General features: G+C 33.8%; 4 protein-coding genes across 4 annotated transcripts; 2 read left to right on the top strand and 2 right to left on the bottom strand.

Moving 5' to 3' along the window:
• The first annotated feature begins 38 nt into the window (after positions 1–38).
• On the top strand, positions 39–2,832 carry LOC107188873 (dihydroxyacetone phosphate acyltransferase). Its single transcript, XM_015577255.1, has 6 exons — positions 39–330; positions 418–828; positions 915–1,422; positions 1,496–1,779; positions 1,860–2,113; positions 2,183–2,832. The coding sequence occupies exons 1-6, from the start codon at positions 39–41 to the stop codon at positions 2,504–2,506; spliced, it is 2,073 nt and encodes a 690-aa protein (XP_015432741.1). The 3' UTR covers positions 2,507–2,832.
• Positions 2,833–2,859: 27 nt separating this feature from the next.
• LOC107188823 lies at positions 2,860–4,143 on the bottom strand. The gene is made up of 5 exons (XM_015577187.1): positions 4,046–4,143; positions 3,689–3,947; positions 3,448–3,631; positions 3,185–3,354; positions 2,860–3,006 (listed from the first exon to the last, which is right to left on the bottom strand). Exons 1-5 carry the CDS (start codon positions 4,141–4,143, stop codon positions 2,860–2,862), a joined length of 858 nt encoding a protein of 285 aa, XP_015432673.1.
• Positions 4,144–7,659: 3,516 nt separating this feature from the next.
• LOC107188856 (serine/threonine-protein kinase D3) lies at positions 7,660–12,983 on the bottom strand. Its single transcript, XM_015577236.1, has 12 exons — positions 12,708–12,983; positions 12,230–12,361; positions 11,948–12,153; positions 11,572–11,851; positions 10,505–10,662; positions 9,883–9,944; positions 9,685–9,814; positions 9,476–9,608; positions 9,224–9,406; positions 8,106–8,852; positions 7,943–8,028; positions 7,660–7,773 (listed from the first exon to the last, which is right to left on the bottom strand). Exons 1-12 carry the CDS (start codon positions 12,970–12,972, stop codon positions 7,660–7,662), a joined length of 2,496 nt encoding a protein of 831 aa, XP_015432722.1. The 5' UTR covers positions 12,973–12,983.
• A 1,325-nt stretch (positions 12,984–14,308) lies between these two features.
• On the top strand, positions 14,309–21,462 carry LOC107188891 (bifunctional glutamate/proline--tRNA ligase). Its single transcript, XM_015577275.1, has 12 exons — positions 14,309–14,427; positions 14,838–15,020; positions 15,114–15,523; positions 15,641–15,992; positions 16,638–16,809; positions 16,911–17,312; positions 17,584–18,037; positions 18,109–18,339; positions 18,475–20,019; positions 20,165–20,556; positions 21,024–21,167; positions 21,257–21,462. Exons 1-12 carry the CDS (start codon positions 14,385–14,387, stop codon positions 21,420–21,422), a joined length of 4,494 nt encoding a protein of 1,497 aa, XP_015432761.1. The 5' UTR covers positions 14,309–14,384; the 3' UTR covers positions 21,423–21,462.
• Positions 21,463–22,045: the final 583 nt, after the last annotated feature.

Here is a 22,045-nt window from a genome sequence, read left to right as displayed (position 1 = left end):
TTTACAAATGAAGTTATTCTAACCATTTTGTTGTCGAAATGGATAAACACGAAGAATTTGTGGATTTGTTGTCTGAAAGACGAAAGGATTGTGATCTTTTATGGGTCACTCGACCTATGGATCCACTTTTACCACATAAACTTTCTTTGGAATCCAAGTATTCGAGGAGACAAATGATTGAAGCTGTAGTGAATGATGAAAGAGTTAAGCTAGCAATTACATCTTTGGCTGCAGCATTTCAACTGGATACAAATAAAGTTATAAGAGAAGCTCGTGTGATGGTACACGAAATGGCTAGCAAGGCTCATTTAGCTACTGTTCGCTGGTTAGGTAAACTCCAAACCTATTCAGTGAATCAGTCTCATCAATCGTTATCAACAATCTATTAGACTATAAATTTAATTTTCTTCTTTTTAGGTATTGTCATTACAAAAGTTCTTAAAAGAATCTTCTTAAGTATATACATAAACGAAGCTACAGTATTTAGAATGAAGAAGGAAATGCAAATTTCTCAAGTGCAATATGTCTATGCACCCTCTCACAGAAGTTATTTAGACTTTATATTATTGTCATATATTTTGTTTTCTTATAATATGGCCCTTCCAAACATTGCGAGTGGCATGGACTTCTATCAGATGTATATAATAGGAGAGGTATTAAGAAAAACAGGAGCTTTTTATATGAGACGCAGCTTTGCTAATGATTTATTGTATAAACGAGTATTCCAATCGTATGTAATGTCTCTGGTAAAACACAGTGATAGAGCAATCGAATTTTTCATCGAGGGTACTCGTAGTAGAAGCCTGAAGAGTATAGTACCCAAGTTTGGTATGCAAAAACTATTTTCTTCTATTAAATTCTGTTCTAAGATATCGACCGATAAGAACAGAACTTACAAACGATTTTATTTGTAGGTCTATTATCTACAATCTTGGAAAGTTTATTAGAGGGAGGTGTACCTGATATTCACTTTGTACCCATAAGTATTAGTTACGAGCGACCGCCGGAGGAATTATTATTCGCATATGAACTTTTGGGTGTTCCAAAGCCGAAAGAATCCACGGTTGGCCTCCTTCAATCACTGTCTATTTTGCGGAAGCCTTATGCTTACGGTCGTGTCTTTTTTAATATTGGCGAACCTATTTCCGCGTGTCAATTTTTAAGTATGGAACACCGTAAAGCAAAAGTGTTATCACCTTATGCAAAATTGCCATCAGCAGTCCGTGAAAAATTGGCTTACTGTATAATCGATTCGCATAAAAAGAATACAATTCTTACACCTTTTAATATAATAGCTTTGTTATTTAATGAAAGGAGTCAAATGTATCCTGACAATCCATATTCATTAGATAGTTTACTCAATGATTATTTGTGGTGTAAGAATCTTTTACAAACATTTGGCGCGTCAATACATTCAGAAAGGTAAGTTTCATTTTGAAAAGTAACGATGGAATGTTTGTATTATATTCCGTATTATCGTGTACATCTTGTGTAGGTCAGGTGACATAAATGACATCAGACTAGAAATACTAAATACTCTGAAGCCTCATGAAGAATTGCTCGCATTTGATCCATCAGAAATTTTACGACTGAAAGAAAGACACAAAGCAACAAAGCTGAAGGACACTGCACATGTTAAGGGTCATACTCTGTCAGAGAGAACAATGCAGACAGCTGTATCTGTTATTAATATTTCAATCTACCTAAACCCTACTCTCTCCTTTTTGACAAATCCTGCTATCGTTGCATTAGCAGTAGGAACAGAAGGAGTTGAACTTGGTAAAATTGAAACAATTACATCATTCATTATTGATATATCGTTTAAAGAATTAAATCGAACTGTTTATCAATTCATCTAGATACTGCCATTAAACGATATGTAGTACTGAGAACAATATTAAGTACAGAATTTGCAATGCCTTTCATAGAAGACGAGACTATGATACACTCAGAATGGAAAGAAACATTCGGTTTCTTGTTGAGACTAAATTACATAAGTATTCAAAATGATACATGTGTTCAGGCACAAAATCAAAAAGTATTTTCTCTTTTGTATAATGTACTACTACCATTTATAGATGCAATATATATTACCTATCTGGTCTTGTTCGAGGTAAAATCGAAAACATATTTTCATAGTATTTTTGCAGAATACATCGATAGACATAACTTTTGATTACAGTGGGATGAATCGAATGATATAACTATACAAGCAGTTTCAATCGAAGCACAGAAGCGAGTGGAAGAAGCGGTTCTCAATGGAAACGAGTGGGGTAAACATCCGTATTCATTGTCTCTTGATTTATTTAATACAACGATAAGTAACCTTATGATACAAGGTATTCTAGTATCATCTGAAAAACGGAACATATACCAAGTTGATAAAATTCGAATAGCATTACTTCTCGCACAATTGCAAAGTCTTTCGTTGAAACGACCACCGGGCTCGTATCGTAATACGGTGTTATTGTCCGTATCGCCACTAGTAGTTCTAGCCAAATTATAAAAGCTAACGAAACTTCATTGGCTACGATAAATCCAGGTGAATGGGTCGAGTATGTTTTAGGCCGTAAACATTTTATAACATAGTTAGCATCATAGTTATTAGTAGACTGCAGATGTTTATGCAAGTATCAGTGTTTAACGATTCATTTACAGAAACTGAAAACAAACGAAAGTTTGTTCACTGCATTGCATCGCATAAAATTAAAATGATATACTGAATTTCAGACAATTGGGTATGCTATAAATGCATAAAATCCGCAGTCATTAGTCTAGTCGATACGCGGTTGCTTTCTTTTTATCATAAATGTTAACATTTTATAATAAATCGTTTTGTATGTTACAATTACAAATTGTTTATAAATTATAGGAGAATTTCTCCATACCATTCAGGATTCTAGCCGTGTCTTCGTCAAATCCATTTATAGACTTTTTTCTTCTACCAAGAAGCAGAGTAGCGCCAGTAGTGGTAGCTGTAGAGTTGTTCATATTTCTAAATAAGAGCTGAAATGAAAATTATTTCGTATAAAAGCAAACGCGAATATATACTAACCAGATAGCACATGACACCTTGAAGGTGGCTTAAAGACGACTTAGACCTAAAATAGGCGTCTTCAAGGCGTCATGTGCTATCTGGGTTAGTATACTGTCACGTGTCATATGCAATTAAATAGTTAATTACCATGACTAATCGTACAAGATACACAGCAAAAGTAAGAAACGAGATAGCCATCAGTGCACCTTCTATTGATGGAAATCCTGTGGCATGTTCGTGTGAATCATAACTATGGTCGTAATGATCGGCGCCTCTTTTTTCCCGACTGACTGTTATAGATTGTGCAAACCGACGTTCTGTAAAATGAAATTTTGTAAGTACTTGTTCGCAACATTCCCTATGTTGCTTGTGATAAATCATTTGTGTTTGTCTTATTGATTTTCTGTTACCTATTTCCGTTATCAGTGTTTTCTCAAACGTTTTTAAAAACAGTAGTTTCCCTTCTGTAGATGTAGGCTGTGATTTTAAAGTGCGATGAACATTTTTGAATACGTTCACTGGCAAATACTTCAGAATATCCATATTGTTCGAGATTACCGAATCATTGTAGTATTCTGTAGTTGTATCCTTCTCCTGATCAAGAGAAAAATATTTATGAAATTGTCGATAGAGTTAGCAATGTTTACTTACATCCACTGTGGACGAGTCTGTTGTATCTTTATGTTCGTCGGTACTAGTTAGAAATAAATTTTCTTCACTAGCATTTTCATGGATCGTAGCCCCGTTATCAGAATCTTCTAGTTGGTGCGTGACGAACCCTCCACTTCCGTTAACCGCTGTTTGTTCACTGAAGTCTTTACCAGGTATACTTTCGTACACGTAAGGGAATTGATTCTCTGCAGGTTTTTGGGATAATGTGTAAAAATGATCTTGCCTTGGCGAAGATATTCTACAAATGAACGATATAAAATAGCTTATAAAGTAATTATGTAAACATTGTAAACTATTGTTTTAACGTGTTTTAATATAATATGTTTTTCTACATACCTGTATATTTTCTTTTCATCCGAGAATTCGGGCATGTCTACCCATTCTGCCAAACTGATGCTCCATAAGAATATACTCAAAACACTTGACGTTAACATTTTAATTCACTGTACCATAGAATTATCCGTTGAAACGAGCAGTTCTTTCGAAAAATATACAAGTAATGTTGTCACATAATAAAGATGTAAATTATCAGTGCATTTCATTGTGTATTTTCCATTTACCTAAATGAACAGATTATTGTGCATTTGATTTAAGTAACACAATGACTGACTGAGAACATGCTCGGATACGTAGTGTGACACTCGGCAGGATGTTATTATTTCAAGTAGAAGTTCTGTTAGAATTAACGAGGACAAGACGGAACAATTAAGTTTACATTATCGTGACATCAATTTACACAGATTTCCTTAGAACGTTAGATTTAAATATGGTTTTAAATATTATTGAAACTATAACAATTGTCAGTATCAGGACATTTGAAGGAACAGGAATAAAAATAGTCATATGAAACAATTTTTATAAGATGCATTTTATATGAAACGTATACAGTATCGTATTTTGATTGGTTATTTATAATATTTTCGAGTATAAAATTTTTTATTTTATGCAATTCCTTTTAATTTCAAATATGTAAATACTTTGAAAAAGTAATGTCGTTTTTAAAAAATCTGAATTCTTAGGAAATAAAAATTTATGTCATTCTCACAAAAGTCATTACAACTATGATGACATAAATTAATACTTTGCAATAAATACAGAATGTTACGAAGTCGCTATTATTGATAATTTATTTATTCATAGTATTATAAGTACAATAATAATTTAACATTTCAATATTCTTGTGAAAATTTGTTAATTTTACTTAAAATCTATAAGCTGTTGTAATTTATTACTGTCTTTTATTTAAGTACTCTTTGTCTGTTAACTGTGTAGTTGTGACATAAACTTAATTGAAATGGAATGCATCGATAATTCTTGTGAAACTGAATGCACATGTAAAAATATTAAAATATTCTCTATAAAATAGAAAATTAAAAAAATATATGGAATACATGTACCCATAACTTTCTCTACAGCAATTATATAGGTAAAAGATACATTCAACACATCTTATAGAGAAAATATTGTAAAAACATACTATGGATAATAACATTATATATCAAATTATTACTGATACTACATTTTGCATTCATAAAACATTCTATGTATAATAATACCTATTGACATTGCACAAGATCTTTTACACATAATTAAACGTATATCTCCTGAAAATTTATTATAAAATATAACACATGTTGTATAAATATTTAAACTTACTATACCAATAGTATTGACTGCTAAAAAGTACTTTTTCAATTTCAGCATTTTCTCTGATAAAATATTTTGCAATAGTAAGAACAAGCATTCAAATAAGCACATTACATGTATCACATAAATCAAACAAGTGTTTCATGATTAGCTTTTAACAATTTAGGCCGTGTATCATTTATACTGATACACTCAACATTACATTAATTAAATATATAACCATTTCGAAATACTAACATGAAATAATTAAACAAATATTCTATGGCCAAAATGTTCGAATAAGTTACACATATGAGATTCAGTTTATTAACTGATACATAATTAAAATAATTTTACGTTAAAAAATATAAAATTTTAGAAATGTTATTTATATAACCATTGAAAACATGTTTATGTTCTATTGGGCAAACGCATAATTTCTATTGAAATGCCAAATATTGTTACCCAAGAGCAACTCAGTCTTTGTAAGATAATTGATTAAGTAGTAAGAGATTACATTTGTTTATATTTGATTTTTGAATTTGAGGTAAATTGTTCTTTATCTTCGAACATGATTTTTCTGTTTCCTTATTAAGTATGTATGTCATCGATCCTACTGCTATACTTTACTACCTCTAGTAAATACAAACATTGCAAAAACATTGTTGTAATAAAAAATATTTAAAATTATTACATTAGTATTATAATAGATGTGCTATCAATTCTTTCACGATGAATTTAATTAACTAGTCACGTACTATGTGTGTTTGTCTTTTCGAATCTTAAAACACCAAAGAATGGAAAATACATCATTAAGATATTAATGCATGTATATCTACTTCATTTAATTTTCGTTTCACAAATAACAGAAGTAAAAGTAGTGAAGGAATGTACACATTACAAATGTAAGAACATATAAACCCATTTGATTTTGCTTTGCATCATTTAAAAATATCCTGGAATGTTTTTAAATCACTTGTAACAAAGTAATAAAAAAAAGTTATACAAAAATATAAAGAGATTGATCAATAGTAATATGGAACTGTAACATATCCAAAAAAGCTCAACTTATCTTCACCATTATTATGTACCAATGACTGAATAACGTCAACAAACTTTCGTTTACTATTTCCTAATACAAAATTTATCACAATAGCGATTATGTCCGCAACACTATGTAGAACATCTTTTGGGATATTTCTGATAAATTTCGAATTATTTGAAATGCACTCGCATTATTATTAATTCCCTTTTCGTTTTCTTTTGCCGCCGTAATCAGTAGAGGCGAATATTTATCGTTGGAAGCATTAGAAAACAATGGTATATATATATATATATTCATATTATGATCTTATATAGTACTTTGTATCACGTAAGAATAGATCATTGAGAGTTTATGATTTCTTTAGGAAATTGTAGTCTCTGAGACAAGAGTTATAGACATCGAAGCTTGAAAATTTCTAAGCTTAGATATTTTAGAGAGAAAATCGCGAAGTAGGACATTTCGTTTTATATGACAGATCTAGGAAAATCTAAGAGGTTTAAGGAAGCTGCTAAGGGTATTAATCTAACTCCACCATTAATTCCAAAAACATGTCGAAAACACGTTAAGTTAAGCACCCTAATTATAATATATAATATATTATTTAAATATACTTGTTGTAACTTCAAGCAACATTTGTGCGGTTATAAAACATGCTACAGTTTGAATTTCAATTAATTTGGTGAAATATGTTGTACATCGTTCATAGTAACAGCTTAGCCACTTATAAGCTATTCGTAAAATATTATTATGCATCGAGAAAAATATTAAAGTGATAGAAGGACACGGAACAATTAATTATCTCGCTAAGAGAGAAGTAATTGTTGTGTGTCATATGATTGTGCTATATATACTATTCCATGAAGTATCTTTCATTACATATTCGTTAACTATAATGAAACCTCACAATATTGGAACATGTTTGTGTTCATCATTTAAATTTCCATTAGAGTTTCGTATAAACATTGCTGTTGCTTTCCGCTACAATCTCTTGTTCAGTGCCTTATCTTACATATTGCAGTCTGATCGAAATATCATTAATTAAGATTCTTATCTCCTATGTAAAATATCTTGGAAGATACGTTTATCAATGATGTGTAAGTTTACTATCGATATTCTAAGATTTAAAATGAAAGATAAAATTGTACTCCCTTTCGTGAACTTGTTCAAGTCAGGCACGAATGAAACGGCGTAACGTGGCTCGAGCACTTCGAGCCCAGCCTTTATGCAATGACAAGTTATTTGGCAATGTTTCGATGTTTAACGTAGGCGGAGAGTTCTGTCATGTGCGTTGGTCACTGTACGCCAGCCACCGACCATCGTCACTTTCATGTGTTAGATAACGATATCCCACTTTCGTTTCTAACTCTCGTAAATCACACCATGTTTGATAATCCTGAAGGGTTAGAAAAAATTATAGAAAGTCGTAAACAGAGATTCCAATTTTTCATAGATAATTTCAATAACAACCTATAATTTACTTTTTTTTCGTAACTAAATATTGAATTATGTGAAAAAGGCATAAAGTTAATTTATACACCTAATATAATTACTCGAATACTCACTTGAAGCCATGTGTGCAGTAAACTTTTGTCTACAGTGTAGCGTTTCCTTCGTTTAACTTGTAACAAGTTATTTATTAAGTCGATTGCTGGAAAAATATATTAAATATGTATAGTATTTATCACTAAAAAGAAAAACATTATTATAAATTGTCAAAATCTTTACCATCAGATGAGATTTCCTGCCAAGGAATAGGTGGGTACATGAAAGCAGCATTCTGAATTTGTTCATTGATGTCTTCCTCTTCGTTGAATGGGAATGTACCACTTAAAGACACATAAATAATCACACCTACACTCCACATATCCAGAGACCGGTTGTAACCTTTGTTTCGTAAAACTTCCGGCGCTAAATACGCCGGAGTGCCAACAACGCTTCTTCTAAAACTTTTTTCTCCTATGATTCTCGCGAAACCGAAGTCGCACAGTTTCACTTGAGTAAATTCGCTGTCGCTACTCAGCAACACGTTTTCCGGTTTCAAATCGCAATGCACTATATTTTTATTATGCAAGTGCTTCAACGCCACCAGTATCTGTGTAATTAGGAATTTAGTCACCCTCTCGCTGAGACGGCCGCGTTCTGAACTCAATATCATCTCTAACATATCGCCCTTCAATTTCTCCATAACTACAAATATTCGTTCTAGAGTTTCGAACATTCGTTCTAAGTTTACCACCCCGCTGTGTGAAAGATTCTGTAGAATGGCAACTTCGTTTTTCAGCTGTGCCTCCTGCTTCGTAGGAAAGCGTAGCTTATCGATAACTTTTATGGCAACTGCTCGACCACTTTTACGGTGAACGCCTCCGTACACAGTACCAAATTGACCGGAGCCCAATACCTCGTCTGGGAAGATCTCATATAACTGAGACATGTCTGTAATATTCTCCTCCGGTTCTGTCGATTGTTCTTGGTCTAAAACAATTATAAATTGATCCGTGGGATTTTTACCTTTTTAACGATCATATACATACACACAGGGTGGGCTAGAACAGGTGACACAACCAGCAGGTTATTTTGCATGTAAGAATAAGTGGTAAATGTAAAATAAAATTGTTCCATATAATGCTTCGTTCCCCAGGTAATCGAATTTGAAAATCTACTGGATACGTGTGCATTTGGCAGGATAAATTTTCAAATCCGATTATCTCGAAAACAAAGCACCACACGGAAAGTTTTATTGTACACTTCCAATTTATCTTTGTACATAGAATAACTTCCTAATCCGTGGTACCACTAGCTATAGCCCACTCTGTATGTAACGCTCACGACAGAAAAATACACACTGTTTGATACAGTCGTTACAGGCATAAGTGCCTGCCTAATACTAGTTTCCCATGATCTAGCTATATGTGCTCCAATTCCACTTTCTGGAGGAGGAATTTGGGTACAATTATCTCCATACGAAGGATCTTCTCCAACATAATACTCAATATTGGCAGTTTTCAACTCGAAACAATGCATCGTGCCTAAAATATAAAAATATTTTCATATATTTTTCCATATAACGATAATTTATATAGTATCTAAGTACGTACTTGAACGAGATGTTTTAGCGGTTTCAATCGACGATATTTCAACCAATGGAATTTCTTTATAATATTTGGAACTACTTTCAGTTTGAAATAGTGTTATGGCTTTTGTATCGAGACGCCAGTAATGCTTCTTTCTCTGGAAATATATGAATACATCTTCAGATCCGTTTTTAAAGTACAGTTACTTTTATATGTATGTATTAATTATTTACCATCGTATCACGATTCGTAAAATGCACCATCCAACCTTCTTTCAGAACTTTCGAGCCACGTCGTTTCGTGTGCTTTACACTTTGCACTATACGCATTAAAGGTATATTATTGCTTGGTGTGGAACTGCAACTATGAAAATAAATGTTATGTACCATTAAAAATTAATTTTGTAACGTATTTAAGAATGTGTAATCTACCTTGATGGTTTTGATTTTTGAAACTCATCATACGTAATATCATCATTGCTTGGAACTTGATCCTGCAACAGTAATTCAAAAGAATACAATTTATTACTAAAAATTTCACTAAATTAATAAATTACTGGTATCAATATGAAACATACGAAACGCACTTCTTTACACATTGTGTCCCATAATGAATGGTACAAAGAAGAAAACGATTTCATACACAGAAATGAATATACAGAATAACATTTTCTTTTAGCTTCAGAACATGATATACCTACATGTCTGTCCATCGCTTACCGTTTCTACTTCTAATAGACAGTCGGTTATACGGTATGATCTGTTCCCTATCAAGCCCCATTATCTTCTACTTATCAATTTATATCAAATTATTGTGTACAACCGATAACACGGAAACTCAACTTTTCTAAACACTAACACAAATAGAAATAATCAGTAATAAATAAACAGATAAGCAAAATGAGACTGAAATTCGATTTTTTCAAAAACGAAATTTTATAAGGAATTCTGCATTTTTGATTCGTTGTACGTTAAAAAAATTCTTCTCCTTGATGGTATCACTCATTTTGGTACACCCTTATAACATCTTATGATATTATAAATAAAATTTTACAGTGTAATCATCAATTGCCTTCGTCTCATCTCCTGCAAACGAAGAATGCTGAGGGGGTGATGGAGATTCAGCGTCGCTGTCACCATCGCCTTCTTCATTCCTTCCATAGCATTTACCTTCTGGTTCACTGCCAACACCGCTGTCAGGATATTCGTTACCTGTGTAACAATATTCATCAGAACAGTGCACATCTTCGTTAAGCATGCAAGTCTGCCGAAAGTTCTATCTTCATAGTTAATAGTTTCTCTTCGCCCCAGAATATTAAAGATCATTTTAATTGATAAAGAAAACAATAACTAAAAGTTTAATGTTGCATAGTAAATAGTTTCAAAACACATGCATCGTACACACTTGGGATTTGCATACAAAACATTCATAATGGGTACTTCATGATCGGACCAAGAAAAATTTGGTAAATTAGTAATCAATTCGTATCAAGCATTTTCGAAATGATATTCCTACAATATTCTTCTGAGAAAACACACACACTGTCAATCTGAAAACCGTAGCTTACGAGAATACCTTCCTGACATTGAAAAACGCAAAAGAACTCCGCATTTAGTGGGACAAAGAAAGATTAATTCACTATAAATTTCACACCGAGTTACAATAAGAAATGAAACTGGAGAAAAATTGAGGAAAAAATTATAGTTTCTAACAAGTAAAACAGACGAGATATATATATATATATATGTTTTTTTAGAGACACAAGAAAGAATTAGGAACTGGAGTTGGGAGGGCCACAATTACTCTTCATACTTTTCAGACTGCACCTTCGAATGATCACCTACTCAGATTCATGTCAATTTTTGTTTCAGCAAAAAAAAAAACTTTATCCATCGGTTGTCAAATTACAGAAACTATAGATCCATTCAAAGTATCTAAAGATATACAATCTTATAGAAATGAAATTTAAAATATTTTCGGAAGCCAAGGAGAGGTTGCAAATTATATTACAAAAGAATTACAAAGATACGTGTACTTTGTAGCGCGCAGAGTGTTTGAATCGAAAGTAAACAGAACTTTTCGGTAAACCCTATGAACTATTAAATACAAAGAAGTTGAACCTGTATTGTCTCGTGGATTTTCTCCGGTACAGTCTTTAGGTATTTTTTCAATGCACTTTTTGTGTGCATTGTACTGACAATCTTTACATTGTAGGCCTTGTTTAAATAAACCTCTTAGCAATTTTTTACAGTGTCCGCATACAGTTGGCCTAGTGTACGTATGCACCACAAATGTATGCGGAATTTTTATACGTGTCGCTAGTTCTCGCTCGACCCATACTGGTCTTCCTCCCAGTGAAGGAGAACGGGATTGTTTTGGAGCCATTATACTTGGTATTGTCTGAACACAGGAGATTATTACAGTATAGAAAATATAATGTTACAATAATACAAGAAACTAAGTAGGTCGCGTGTGACGTTTTACAAAAAATCCTACCAAAGTACTATTATTTTGGCTCACGTTCGGCGTATTATTTGTACTATGATTATCATCACTGATGCTGGTCAAACTACTGGTAGATCCTTGACTCGGAGACCGTGGCACATTCAACATTGCTGAACTACGCCGTCTTTGACTGACATCTTGTGAGCAATTATTAGGTATTTTAATGACACATCTTTTATGATAATTCATCCCACAACCTGTGCAATGAAAAATCACTGGATTCAGTATATCGATCCTATAATATTACATCGCTGTATTTCATGTTATATTTACCTCCGCATTTTAGACCTTGTCGAACAAGACCGAATAACATTTCGCCGCAAAAATCACAAAATGTTGGTACCTTGTACGAGTTAACAGTCAAAGCATGGGGACGAATGGGAACTTCTTCATTTGGCACTTGTGCTGAATCAAAAATAAATGATTAATTATTTAATGAGTAAATTTTTTAGTTTTATTTCTTTTATCTATATTTTGTACAGTGACAAATATGTTCTCCCATTTACAACTTCATTAAAATAAGTACCAAGAAAGTGAGCTACCTTCTTTTGTAATAGTTTAACACATTCGAGACCAATGAGTCGATGTATAAGTCAGTCAATATCTTACCAATCTTTTTTTTATGACTTAACATGTGGGTCTTTTATAGACAGTATGTAACCGTTGCTGAATTTTGAATTAATCTTATAATAATATATCGCTTTCGAATGTGTTAAGCAGAAATACCTCTTAATATAAAAATAACATTTACCAGTCAAAACAATTTCTACCAAAGTTTCGTCAACAACTTCTGTTGCATTTGTGATAAGTTGCAATATATTTGTGGAATTATAATCGTGTTTGAATAAAAGCAATCTTTCATACAAGTGGTTCAAACCATGGTCTGGACACTTGGTGTTTATAAAATCGCAAGCAAATTCTTTAAGTGCCTTAAGAGTTAATGTGCTGCTGTCAACACTAACAGTGTCACGAGTCAAACCAAATTGAAATAAAAATGTTACTTCTGGTCCCTCCATGGTGTCTGTCTTATTGTCTGCAATCCATAAGCACATTGATAAATTAGCTTAACTTGAATAAAATTAACCAATATAATTACATAAATAAAACTTGATGAAATAATTATATATTCCTAATATGCAGAGTACGTTATATAAAATATACAAGGATTTACTTTACAGTAATGAAAAGAATATACTTAGTACGCCAATTATAATTTTATCTTCTACTCAAAACATATAATTACACACTATTTTTTTGGGAACCGTACGCATGCAGAGTTTCTGTTCGAACGGAATAGTTAATATAATCGTCGTGAATAAGTGAATTAATACCATTAAATCATTCGTAAAAATATTCACGCGATTTATAAAATATACTCGAACCATATGAATCTCTAACGTAAGGAAGAAGCAAGAAGAAAAACGGTAGTACCTATTACAGTATAATACGAGTTGTCTATTATTTAAACAATTGGATTACGTACGTTCCAGTCAATTGGCAGAAGATGCTGTTTATCTACGTATCCCACAAGTCTCACCGAAGAGCGTCAAATCCATGCCTGACACACATTCGTTGATGACATTTTACAGTTATCTCCAGGTGACCGACCCACCTTCGCCGTATACTTCTATACCTGTTATATATACTACCGTGTAGGCGCGGGATCAAAATTAAACGAATCAACGGTCCATATTTCTCGACCTAAGACGTTCCCCTAAAAAACTAATTCGAACTCTGAACCATAAAAAAAATTTTTTAAACGAATCAATGAATATCTCTCTTTTACAAATACTTGTACAGATCACGCACCTTTGCACATGTAAGAATCTAGTTCCGTACGTTGTTACCAAAGATTGTTAAGAATCGAATCAACATCACGCCGCGATTAATCCAATCAAACACGAAGAAAAATAACTGCATAGGGAGAGACGGGAGAGACCGGAGAGACGACCAAGAAAGCGGGAAGAACGAATATTTGACGTTCATCGGAGTAGACAATTCTTTTTAGAATACAAATTCATATATTATTGCTAGACTACAGAATTGATTACCTTATGGTAGACACAATTGAGTAAAACACATTATAATATAGGTTTCATACACTTTAACTTCTGTTCTATCTAATGAAACCATTGTTGAAAGAAGTACATAACTTTTTATTTAATTCCAGCCTTTATGAATTATTCTTTATTTTTTCTAATTGCATATGTGTATATTATACTATGTTGTTATTATAAAAAACCTAAATGTGCAAATACTTTGTTCATTCACTAGATATGTAAGATATGATACGAGTAGAGAGCAGATTCGCGGAAAGCTGACCTAACACAACAGTCCGTAATTGGACACCATTGGGCACGTGGAAGAGTGGTTCTAACCTACGTGAACTTATGATTGTTATTATTTAATTCGAATTATACAGACAAAAATGACTTATAAGCTTACGGTTAATTCTAAGAGTCCTCCGACGGGTGAGTTCTCCACTTTTTTACGACTTCAAAAATTCCGATAACTTACGATTGTTTTGAAAAAAGTTCGATAACAGATGTCGACAAAATTAGCCGACTAATTTAAAACAAACAATAATAATTTCCCTTTAAACGACTTCAGTTCATAATTATTTTTTACCTATGTTGAGCTCATTATTAAAATGTCATTGTTGTCAAATGTATATGGTTAGTCAGAAAAAATGAATGTGTATGTTAAAAAAGTGTATTTGAAAGCTGATGCAATTTTTGGTGCAATGCATTCGTATGCCTAAACAAAATTAATTAAGACACTTTTAAACAACTATGAACTCAAGATTATTAATACATTTTAGATGCTTTATTATAATTTTTACATGTAATAATATTAATTGATGTATTTTTAACTTGTGTAGATGCATTGATAGTAGTAGAAATAATCAATTCAGAGAACAAAGACAAAATTGTGGTGGATTGGTGTGATAATTGGAATGGTGATGGAAATGTACGACTAACAGATAAAGAGAATAAAGTATTGGGAGAAAGAAGTAACGATATAGGTCGTTACTTTGCTAGAACTACACATACAGATCTATATGGTAAGTGTCTATGAATTTAATCTTTTGTAATTCTGTAAATATATTTTATACAAACTTTTATTTATTACTTTTACCGGTTGTTTTTTCATCTAGGAGGTGTCAGTCCTCTTGAAAGAACTGAAGTTGATCATTGGCTGTCCTTCACTGTAGGACCTTTGGGATCTCTTCCATTGAAAGAAAGTGCACTACAATATTTAGATGGTGTATTGAAGACAACCACTTGGTTGGTTTCCAAAAAGTTAACCCTAGCCGATATCTCTGTATTTTGTGCACTTTTGGATAAAGAATTTCTAGCAAAGTTTGAGAAACAATTTGTTAACGTAAATAGATGGTATAGACAAATGCTTTCACTGCCTGCTGTTGCAGAGGTATTGTCTTCAGTTAAAAAGAATGCCAAGGTTGTTATTAATAATATGCATTCCGAGAAAGTTACTAATAAACAAACTGGACAAAGAAAACAAGAAGGTAAATTCATTGATCTGCCTGGAGCAGAAATGGGAAAAGTGAGTAACTAAAGTTCATAATATAGCATATATACTTGATTCATTCGATTTGTTTTAGAAGATACGAAAAGATGTACAAGAAAAATATTTTTACAAATCTGTTGATTCTAATGATAGGTTGTAGTACGTTTTCCTCCAGAAGCAAGTGGGTTTCTGCATATTGGTCATGCCAAAGCAGCATTGTTAAATCAGTATTATGCTGAAACATTCAGAGGGCAACTTATCATGAGATTCGACGATACAAATCCCGCAAAAGAGAATGTAGAATTTGAGAAAGCTATTTTGGAAGACCTGGAATTACTACAAATTAAGCCGGATCGATTTACACATTCTTCTGACTACTTTGACTTGATGCTGGAATATTGTACGAAATTAATAAAAGAGGGAAAAGCATATGTGGATGATACTCCCGCTAATATAATGAAAGAACAACGTGATCAAAAAATAATGTCATCGAATAGAAATAACTGTAAGTATCAACACCTCAGAAGCGTAAACGTAGCTGTTGCGGTGTACTCGCGTTTAACCACTGCTCTTTGGTAAATTAATACCGCGGAAATCGTTGGAAAGATGGTGTGATGGTGTGTGGTAATATGTGTTTTAAATGATTTGACACAACTTAGTAACACACTTACACTTTAATATAAACTTAAAAATGTGATGTATGTGCATGTGTGTGCATGTGTGTACTGGTTGTGTTCTGACTGATCGATGTGTTCTTGTTGACGGTTGAATGTGTTCTGGTGAATGAGTGAATGTATAGATCCTTACTGGAACGGATCGACTCGTGATTGGTGGAAAATGCAGGATTTTGGTTGGTATAGGTAGTTCAAGAGGTGGTAGTATGAGTTGGAAGAAGTTGGGTTTGGAAAATGTATTGTTTTTTGGATTCCTGGAAGTCAGCGCCGAAATACAAGGAACGGTCTTAAGGACCGCAAATGTTTTGCACGTGATATGCAGCTGTCCAGGAATCCCTGTTTTTGACGGTTTGGTGACCGTGTCGACGGCCCAAAACGCGACGAGCGTTACGACCATCGCCTACCTGCGTTGGGTCGCAACAGTAGCATTGTATACCCGAATTTCGCAAATGAAGAATATTTATTTATTATTTTAGCTATCGAAAAGAATCTTCAACTATGGAATGAAATGCAACAGGGTACTCCAAGAGGTCAGGAATGTTGTGTTAGAACAAAAATCGATTACGAATCGGCGAATGGATGTTTACGGGATCCAACAATATACAGATGCAAACCAGAGCCTCATCCCCGAACTGGAACAAAATACAAGTATCTATGCCACATTTAAGAAATATGAAAAGAATCAATAGATGCATCGATTTATTTATACCTTTTGTATATCATACGAGACGTATTCGTTTTTTTAATAGGGTATATCCAACGTATGATTTCGCTTGTCCCATTGTTGACGCTATCGAAAATGTTACGCACACTTTACGTACAACAGAGTACCATGACAGAGACGCTCAGTTTTACTGGATAATCGACGCCTTGGGATTGAGACGACCTTACATATGGGAATACTCGCGTTTGAACATGACCAACACGGTTCTTTCTAAAAGGAAATTAACTTGGTTTGTTGATGAAGGTCTAGTCGACGGATGGGATGATCCGCGTTTCCCAACAGTAAGGGGTATTCTAAGAAGAGGAATGACCGTTGAAGGGTTGAAGCAATTTATAATCGCTCAAGGTAGCTCGAGGTCTGTGGTTTTCATGGAGTGGGATAAAATATGGGCGTTTAACAAAAAAGTTATTGATCCAGTTGCTACTAGGTAAGTCGTAATACATATCTACAACTATAAAATGTGAACCACCTAAGACTTTCATCTGAAATAGCTCCGTTGTTTTTAATATAATACGAGAAAATGTGTAAGGAAAGAAAGGTTTGCCTCAGTGGGGCAATTATTGTTATAGAGCAAATTTCTTTTCTCAAGGTCATGTTTTCCGATATTTCAAGGTCATCGTTTTTTTAAATGGGATAACGTATTTTGATTAGTGTAATATTGTATCTAATGAAAAGACAAATTCACGTCACATTTTCAGGTATACTGCGTTGGATCATGACAAACTTGTGCCAGTTCACATAAATAATGTAAAAGAAGAGTGGCTGACTGTACAGAATCATCCGAAAGATCCCTCGAAAGGTACCAAACGAGTACTAACGGGTTCGTTGCTGTACATAGAAAAGGACGACGCAGACGTCTTGGTTGAAGGTCAAAATACAACCTTCATTAATTGGGGAAACATAATGATTAAAAAAATAGAAAAAGAAAATGGGATTGTTAAAAATGTACTGGCACAATTGAATCTGGAAAACAAAGATTACAAGAATACATTGAAAATTACATGGTTAACAGTACTGTCTAATAAAAGTGACAACGATATTAGTGAAACTAATGTAATACCCTGTTACGCTGTGTATTTCGATCATATTATAAGCAAACCAGTTTTAGGGAAGGATGATGATTATAAAGGTTTCATTGCAAAGAATACAAGAGTAAGTCTCCACTTTATACAGTAATTGTATATCCAATGAATACATATTATCAATTTTATATATATTTTTAGGTAGAGGTACAAATGATTGGAGAAGCGGAATTGAAACGCGTGAAGAAAGGAGAAATCATTCAATTACAAAGGAAAGGATTTTTCCGATGTGACGTACCTTATGAATCTGCTAGCCCATTTTCTTCTAGAGAACAACCTTTAATTCTGTTCCATGTACCGGACGGACACACTACCAACACAGCGAAAACTGCTTCCACGGTACCATTAACTAAGGAATCTTCTCAGAAGAATGTATGCACCATTTTACAATTTTATAATCGTATTTTAACGCTTTGTTTTGTTTTCGCGTGGGACATCGATGGCTCACTGGCCATACCGTTTTAAATGATCCATGTTTTAACATAGCGTGCTTGTTTCAAATTACAGAATACGACACAAGATTCCAACGTAATCAACGAAAAAATTATTGCTCAAGGTGATAGAGTGCGCATTCTAAAATCCCAAAAAGCAGATAAAGCTACCATTGATGCTGAGGTGAAGATGCTTCTAAACTTGAAGGCCGAATATAAAGCGTCTACTGGGAAAGAATGGAAGCCATCCAGTATCCCTACACAGAAGACACCCGAAAAAGCAACAGCTGTTGTGAGCCACGAAGCAGCAACCGATAGCGAAAAGCTATCCAATCAGATACAGGAACAAGGAAATAAGGTTAGGCAGTTGAAAGCTTCGAAAGCAGGAAAAGACGCCATCGATCAAGAAGTGAAGTTACTTTTGAAATTAAAGACTGATTATAAAGCTGCTACTGGCCAGGAATGGAAGCCACCCACTGCTACAGTAGTTAATGTACTGAATAAGGAAACCCCTAACACTGGTCAGCTGTCGCAGAACATACAGAAGCAGGGTGATAAAGTACGACAACTGAAAGAGTCTAAGGCTGATAAAAGTGTTATCGATCAAGAAGTAAAAATTCTGTTGGAATGGAAAAATCAGTACAAAGCATTAACTGGTCAGGAATGGAAGTCACAGAAACCCGAAGCAATACCTAAAAAGAAGAAAGACACCTCTAAAACTGACAAACAGAAGAGCATTATAAACAAAGAGATAGTTAAAAGCGAAGGTACAAAAGATACAGAGACTGGGAAAACTGGTACCAGATTGGGAATGGAAGTCAAAAAAGAAGAAAACTTCTTCGAGTGGTATTCTCAGATTATTACAAAAAGTGGTATGATCGAGTATTACGACGTATCAGGCTGCTACATTCTTCGTCCATGGAGCTTCGCCATATGGAAAATCGTGAAAGAATATATCGACAAGGAAATAACGCAACTAGGTGTTCAAGAGTGCTATTTTCCTATGTTTGTCACGCGAGCAGTGTTAGAGAAAGAGAAGGCGCACATAACAGACTTCGCACCGGAAGTCGCGTGGGTCACAAAGTGTGGGGAATCGGATTTAGCGGAACCGATTGCTATCAGACCAACGTCAGAGACGGTGATGTATCCGGCCTACGCTAAATGGTTAAAATCCGACACTGAACTTCCCTTGAAGCTCAACCAATGGAACAATGTGGTTAGATGGGAGTTCAAGGATCCCAAACCTTTCTTGCGTACACGAGAATTTTTGTGGCAAGAGGGTCATACTGCTTTCGCCACTAAAGCTGAAGCGGATGAGGAAGTAATGACGATTCTAGACATGTACGCCAGGGTATACGAAGATTTGTTAGCAGTACCTGTGATCATGGGACGTAAAACTGAAAAAGAGAAATTCGCCGGTGGTGATTATACCACCACAGTCGAGGCTTTTATCTCGACGAGTGGCCGCGCTATACAGGGTGCTACTAGTCACCATCTGGGACAAAATTTCTCGAAAATGTTTAACATCCAGGTGGAGGGTGCAACAGAAGCGGATGAAAAAACATTTGTCTATCAGAACTCGTGGGGCTTGACCACCAGAACGATTGGTGTTATGATAATGGTATGTAGCCTGTGGATTGTAATATGGTTTAAAATTGTATTATTATATTTATTGATTAATAGTGAAGTAATTTGTGAAACTCGGTAACTGTAGTTTCATTCGAATCATAATATTTGTGGAAGTAATTTTACATTTTGTTTTGTAGATTCATGGTGACGATAAAGGTTTAGTGCTCCCACCAAATGTGGCTTGCATCCAGGGTATTATAGTACCCTGTGGTATTACGGCTAGTACATCGTCGCAACAAAGAGAATATTTGTCTGCCGAATGCAATAAATTACTGGATGAGCTTTCACAAGATAAAACGTTAAGAGTAAAAGCCGATTATCGTAGCAATCGAACTCCAGGTTGGAAATTCAATCACTGGGAATTGAAAGGTGTACCTGTAAGAATCGAATTGGGTCCCAAGGACTTGGAAAAGAATCAGGTTACATTCGTACGTAGAGACACATCCGAGAGAGTAGTTGCGAAGAGACTGGAAGTAGTTGCAGCGTTGCATAAGCTGTTGACTGATATACAATCAAGTATGCTTACAAAGTAAGTGCAAGTAGTATATTTATAATAGTAGTACGTGAGGTCATTTGAAAATTTCTCGGAATGAAATATGGATGACATCAAGTAGTTCTGAAATGTTTAATTCATCAAAGATTTTCATTTGTTATACGATTAACTGTAATGTATCAAGTCTGGATACTATATGGTATTTTGTATACCATCTGCTTCAACAATTGAATTGTATTTTATTGTATTGAATTGTTCCTAACAATTGAACAGTAGCGAATTCGAGTGCAAGTTTCTCAAAAGTGTTTAGAGCTATGGTTTATAATGTTGGAATGTTGTTGGTCCAAGTACATTGATGTTACAGAGTTTTATTTTTACAAACGATGTAAATTGTCTTTCCACTCTACTCCGAGAACTTGTCGAATGACCCACGTATATTTTATACAACACTATTTTAATCAGTTACCTGATTCTGACTTGTAAACATATCGCATTCTTAACAGGGCAAGGCAAAATTTGAACGAGCATACTAAAGTAGCTGAAAATTGGAATGATTTCTGTTCTGAACTCAATAAAAAGAACATATTGTTGTCACCATTTTGTGGAGAATCATGTTGTGAAGATAACATCAAGACCGATAGCGCGCGGTAAATATTAATAAAAGAAATTTTTACATTAATAATAGTAAAAATTGTGTGCTCTTCAGTAGATTCAAATATCTGTATTATGTTTGCAGAGAGGATGCAGGGGAAGAGGCTGGAGCACTCTTTATGGGCGCAAAAAGTCTTTGCATACCGTTTAAGCAGCCAACCTCAACGACGCCTATTGATAAACAGAAATGCATCTATCCTGGTTGTCAAAACAAACCTAAATTTTATACACTTTTTGGACGCAGTTATTGAATTCCTTTTACAAATGCGTTTCGCAGGAATGAACTTTATAAGAGGCTTCGAAGAATATGTTTTCAATATATGCTTTAGCGACAGAATTATTAAACTCGTACAAATATATGTCCGTTTCTTATTTCTGTTCTAGTTCCGAGTATTCTTTCTATTTTGTACGATTGATCTTTCTCTTTCAAAGTTATTTATTTTACGCGATTCTTTCTTATTTTGTGAATGGAGTATTGTTCGAAAATAATATATAATTAATTGCCCGATTTGAAATACACTGTAATGTAAGGAAAGGTGAAAAAATTTGATATGTATATTTATTTTCGTCTTAAATAACGACTAACAAGAAAAAGCAAACTGTAAAATTGAATTATAATTTTTTTTTAAATCAAATTTATATAGTACCATTTAAATTAAAAATACAATGATGAATTCTACAGATTTTAGGCGTTACGTTAAAGTGGAAATTTCTCACTAACAGAATTGAAAATTTATTTCACGAGTACAAGCGTACAGTTATTCCTACTCACGATTAAAGAAAGTACAACAGCTAATTATTGTACGTTTCTAAGTAATAATGCAATAAATTTATTAAGTTATGCATATACGTATGCGTCTAAAATATACGTTTT

Source organism: Dufourea novaeangliae, unplaced genomic scaffold (assembly GCF_001272555.1).
Source record: "Dufourea novaeangliae isolate 0120121106 unplaced genomic scaffold, ASM127255v1 scaffold141, whole genome shotgun sequence".
NCBI classification, from domain to species: Eukaryota; Metazoa; Arthropoda; class Insecta; order Hymenoptera; family Halictidae; genus Dufourea; species Dufourea novaeangliae.
This window is presented reverse-complemented; position numbering and strand designations above follow the sequence as displayed.